At 32.3% G+C, this 5,251-nt stretch overlaps 1 protein-coding gene across 1 annotated transcript; it reads right to left on the bottom strand.

The window, feature by feature from the left end:
- Positions 1-2,764: 2,764 nt before the first annotated feature.
- LOC109339611 lies at positions 2,765-4,843 on the bottom strand. Its single transcript, XM_019577075.1, has 4 exons — positions 4,621-4,843; positions 3,685-4,143; positions 3,476-3,605; positions 2,765-3,347 (listed from the first exon to the last, which is right to left on the bottom strand). The coding sequence occupies exons 1-4, from the start codon at positions 4,841-4,843 to the stop codon at positions 2,765-2,767; spliced, it is 1,395 nt and encodes a 464-aa protein (XP_019432620.1).
- Between the last annotated feature and the right edge of the window lie 408 nt (positions 4,844-5,251).

The following is a 5,251-nucleotide window of genomic DNA, read 5'->3' as shown; positions in this document are numbered from 1 at the left end:
GCATATAGAAAAGATATAATATGTTTTCATATGAGATTAGAGACAACAATTATTTAGAAAGAAATGGATGAATGTAATAGTGTGTTGAAATTCCATTAGTAAATGCATTAAATGGTTGTATTGATAAGGAATGAAATTAAAATCCGCTAAGGAATAAAATTAGAATCCCTTTAAGAATAATGTCATCACACAAATACTAATTAAATAATAAAATAAAAAGTTTTACAATAATAAAATATCATAAATAAGTAGAAAATATCGTCAAATAACACAGTTTTTACAATTTGATTACAACAAAAATGGACAAATAAGTTTAAATCTTAATTAAACAAATTAGATTTTGTTACAATATAAGCTAAAAAATAACAAACGAAATTCCAATAATGACAAACATAAACACAAATAAGTTGAAAGAACAATTTTTTTTTCCTTATAAACATAATTTTGATGCTATTTTATTTAAAAATGATTGATTTAGCGGACGTGACTTGTTAGATAGACCAAGTTGTCGATTTTATATGCAAAATAGCCAAATCGAATCTATCTATATTGATTTTGGTTCATAGTTGACAAACGAACAACTCGAACAAATTGGATATCCATTCTATGATAAATCAACTGATCTAATCGAATTTAATAATACTGAATTTATCAATGCCTTCTAAATTCATCATTGTAGAGGGAGTAGCACATAGGAGAAGATAAATTTTTCTTGTGAGACAAAAAATTAAAAGAATAATTCTTTTGTCTTTTTTCTGAATTATTAAAAGAAATAAACAAAGTATAAATTTAATAATTCAACTCAATGAGTGAGAATATTATTTTGATATGAATAAATAAAGTGTTAATATCTTATTTTATTCATAATTGACATTCATTCTTAAAATTGTAATTCAATAATCATATTTTTTAAAATTGAATACCAAAAGAATTTTCTATATCTTGTCCATAAAAACATGGTATAGATTCCAAATGATCTGAAAGAGCAAATAATTTCCTCTTCACTTGCTCATAAGTTGTCTAAGTGATGTTTATAAAGAAATTGGGTCACCACACAAATATTTTTTATATTATATATTCAAAAGTTAAACCCAAACAATAAATAATATATATATATATATATATATATATATATCACTTCAATCAATCACCTTCAATTAATAAATTGTGATAGCTAGTCAATGAAACTGAAACACCTCACCTAGCTTGTAGAGAGAATATGGAAAAATTACGGGATTGGGGTAGTCAAACTACAGTATCCCAACTTTGGGGTACCTTTTCAAATAATTACGGGATTGGGGTAGTTTTTTGAAAGTCGTGGATGGGGTCCACGACTTTGGCATAGTCGTGGATGACAGGCACGACTCCAGGGGAAAGTCGTGGACCAGACCCACGATTTCCCTTTAATTTTCTCTCTCCTCACTGAAATCGTGGATGGGGTACACGACTTCCAGTGTCGTGGACCCCATACACGAGTTTGCATGGGTTATATGGTTTTACGTGCTTTTTTTTTGTTTTGTTTAAGTTATAAAATAAATATATTTTGAACATGGTAATTTTAGTTAAATGATTATTTTTGTATTTTAGTATGGTAATTTAACATGTTATAATTTTAGTTAAGTTAATGTATTTTTGTAATTTTTTAGTATGGTATTTTTTTATTTTTTTGGAATTGTCATAATTTGTAAGTTAAAATTAAAAAAATAAGAAAAATGGAATTGGAAATGGAAGAAAGTTTCATAAATTGTAATTTAAAATTCAAATACATTTGATTAGCGGGAAAAAAAATATCCTAATGACGTCTATGAGATGATGTTCCACATCCAGGTGCCTTTCTCCTTCGAGGTGGTTGAACTCTTAGTTGTTGTTGTTGTTGCGATTGATTTTGTCTTCCACCTCTAATCAGTTGTGGCTGCCTCAGATTCCCACGTAGCCCTAGCCTGGGCCAAAGTCGTGGGTGCAGTCCACGACTTTCATTGAAGTCGTGGCTGACATCCACGATTTCCTTTAATTCACTTACACAGAACTCGTGGTTGGCATCCACGAGTTCCTGAAAACCCTAGTAATCTGCACCAAAGTCGTGGATACCATCCACGACTTTCAATTAATTTTCTGATTTTCCGTTTTTTTTTGAATTCGTATTTATTGGTGTATTTATGTGTTGTATTTTTTTTGAAATGTGAAATTTGAATCCGAATTCAAATTATTTTGAATTTTGAAATTTGAATTTTGAATTGTATTTAATTTTGAATCCGAATTTAAATTTGAATTGTTTGAAATTTGTTTCAATTTTGTGTAGTAAAATATTTAAATATTTAGAAAGTGTATATTAAAATTGATTTGTCAATGGTGTATTAAAATTGATGTGTTAATGGTTTATTTATGTGTTGTATATTAAAATTGATGTGTTAATGTACTAAAATTACACCACTTACAAATAATTACACAAAAGTGGGATATTAAAAAAATTACAAATAATTACAAAAATTTAAGTGTTAATGAATAATATTTAGAAAGTGTATATTAAATTGATGTGTTAATGGATTGTATTTAGAAAGTGTATATTAAATTGACGTGTTAATGGATTGTATTTAGAAAGTGTATTTTAAATTGATGTGTTAAGGAATAATATTTAGAAAGTGTATATTCCGAATTATGTATGTACACAATTGTATTACACATATTATAAAATTACAAAAAATTACACAACATTGCACAAAATTACAAAATTACAAAATCACACAAAAGTGGGATATTACATCACTTAGTTTTGCCTTGAACTTTGTCCAACTTCGGTACTTCTAAAAGGGCATTTCTTCCTATTGTGTCCTTCACTCCTACACCACCCACATTTTTTACTTTGTTGGGACTGAGAATCATCCATTTCATTGTGTATACGTGTAGTTTTTGGTCTTCCAGTACGGTTCCTACGCATAAGGGGATTAGGAATGAACGTTGGACCTAAGTAAGAAGGCCAATATTCTTCATTTGCAATGGGTTGAAACTCATGTCCATAAACCTTCTGTAAGTTCTCTAACCTATAAATCGGTGATATAAATTGGCCATAGTCTAAGTTCAATGATGCACAAGTAGCAATAACATGTGAACATGGCAATCTAAGTGATTGAAATTCCCCACAATCACACCAATTGTCCATTAATCTAACTGTGTATACTCTTGCGTATCGACTACCACCGGTACTAGCAACTTCGACTTCCGACACTCCTGAATCCCTCGAAAAATTTCGTACAATATGGCTAGTAGCTTTTCGATTATTTTCATTAATCACCTTACTCAATTCTTCGCAATAAACATGACCCGCCCTGATCATGTTATTTGCTTCATTTCTATGGTGTAGAAACCAGGAGTTCAGTCTATGATATGTTGCTCTAACAAGTGCAGTAATGGGCAAGGCCCTTGCTCCTTCAGAACCGCATTTACACATTCAGCCAAATTCGTCGTTATATGGTCGTACCGTCTCCCCTCATTATATGATTGCGTCCATTTTTCTTTTGGGATTTTATCTAACCACGCTGCCGCCTTAGAGTTTTTTTGACGTAATACAGCAAGCATTCTCTCAAATCTTGGCCGCATCAATTCATAGCCTACAACAAGTACAAAAATATTCACAAAAATCCAACATACAAACAGTTTCAAATAATTGACATTCATTTCAACACTTACCCATTTCAATGACTTTTTCTTTCAGATCATTATCTCTGAACTCCTTGTTGAAATTGCTAGCAACATGGCGGATGCAATATACAGAATGACCATCACACCATTGAGGGAGCTCAGTACGTAATGCACCTAATAAACCTGTACCCCTATCTGATATAATGCAAATATTTGGTTGTGGGGTAACATATGTCCGAAGATTGTAGAAAAACCATTCCCATGCCTCTTTGGTCTCTCCTTCTACAATCGCAAATGCTACTGGAAATATACGTCTGTTACCATCTTGGGAACTTGCTATTAACAAAGTTCCAGTATACTTTCCAGTCAAAAACGTCCCATCAACTTGAAGGATTGGTTTGCAAAAACCGAATCCTTCAATGCACGGCTTGAAAGCCCAAAACACCCTATCAATAACTAAAGTATTATGTTCATCAAGGTTAGATGCTGAATATCTTACAATTGTACCTGGTGCATAATATTGAACAGCATTCAACCAACGAGGTAACTCCTTGTATGATCCCTCCCAATCACCATAAATTTGGGCCATTGCCATTTGTTTAGCAGTCCAAGCCCTCCTATATGTGACCGTATAACCAAAACGAGTTACCACTTCCTTCACTAATGCTTTGATTGGTATACCAGGATCTTCTGATACTAGTTGCACAATGCAGTTTGCGATGAAAGATGAGTTCAACTTCGTGTGATCTTGTGAAATATTAGTGGATACACAAGTGTGACTTCCACTAATTTTTCTAATCTCCCAAATATCACGCTTCAAACTTTTTGATGCTCGAAGTCTCCAATCACACCCAACACCATAATATTTACATTTTACAACATATCTATCTGGCCTAGACTCATCGACAACGTAATCAACAGAATTTCTAATATGAAAATGTTTTACCGCATTTATTGTTGCCTCCTTTGATTCAAATTGCATACCAACAAATAACTCATTATCTATTTCATTACTTATGTTACTACTTCTATATGGAAAATCTTGTCCAGATTGATGATCAATGTTAACGAAAAAAGATGAAGGATTATGATATGTTACGCTAACTGCTTCATGTGTGGTAATCTGAACATCATCATGCTCGTCATCATCAAGCTCGATGTCCTCCTCATCACTAAAATCACTAACAATATCTCTAATAATTGCCATCTACATATAAGAGTAAAAAAAACAAACATATTTAAATTTAAACAAATGTAACACGTAAAATTATAAATAAAATAAAAGACATAACAAAATTTTAACAATTGGAAATTACCTTAAATATTCAGAGTTCTTCAATTCCAGTATGATGCAAATTTTTTTATACAGTTCAATACTTCCTCCAGTGTGGTTTTACACTCGGGGATGAAAATATATATAGACTTGGAAATCGTGGACCGTATCCACGACATTGCATGGATCTCGTGGACCTTATCCACGACATTGCCATGAAAGTCGAGCATGAGGTCCACGACTTACACTAACCTGACACATGGCAGGGAAGTCGTGGATGGGGTCCACGACTTTCCAGGGAAATCGTGGATGGGGTCCACGACTTTCCAGGGAAATCGTGGA

This window comes from Lupinus angustifolius, unplaced genomic scaffold (genome assembly GCF_001865875.1).
Source record: "Lupinus angustifolius cultivar Tanjil unplaced genomic scaffold, LupAngTanjil_v1.0 Scaffold_83_3, whole genome shotgun sequence".
Taxonomy (NCBI): Eukaryota; Viridiplantae; Streptophyta; class Magnoliopsida; order Fabales; family Fabaceae; genus Lupinus; species Lupinus angustifolius.
The sequence above is the reverse complement of the archived record's forward strand: the minus strand, read 5'-3'. Positions and strand labels throughout refer to the sequence as shown.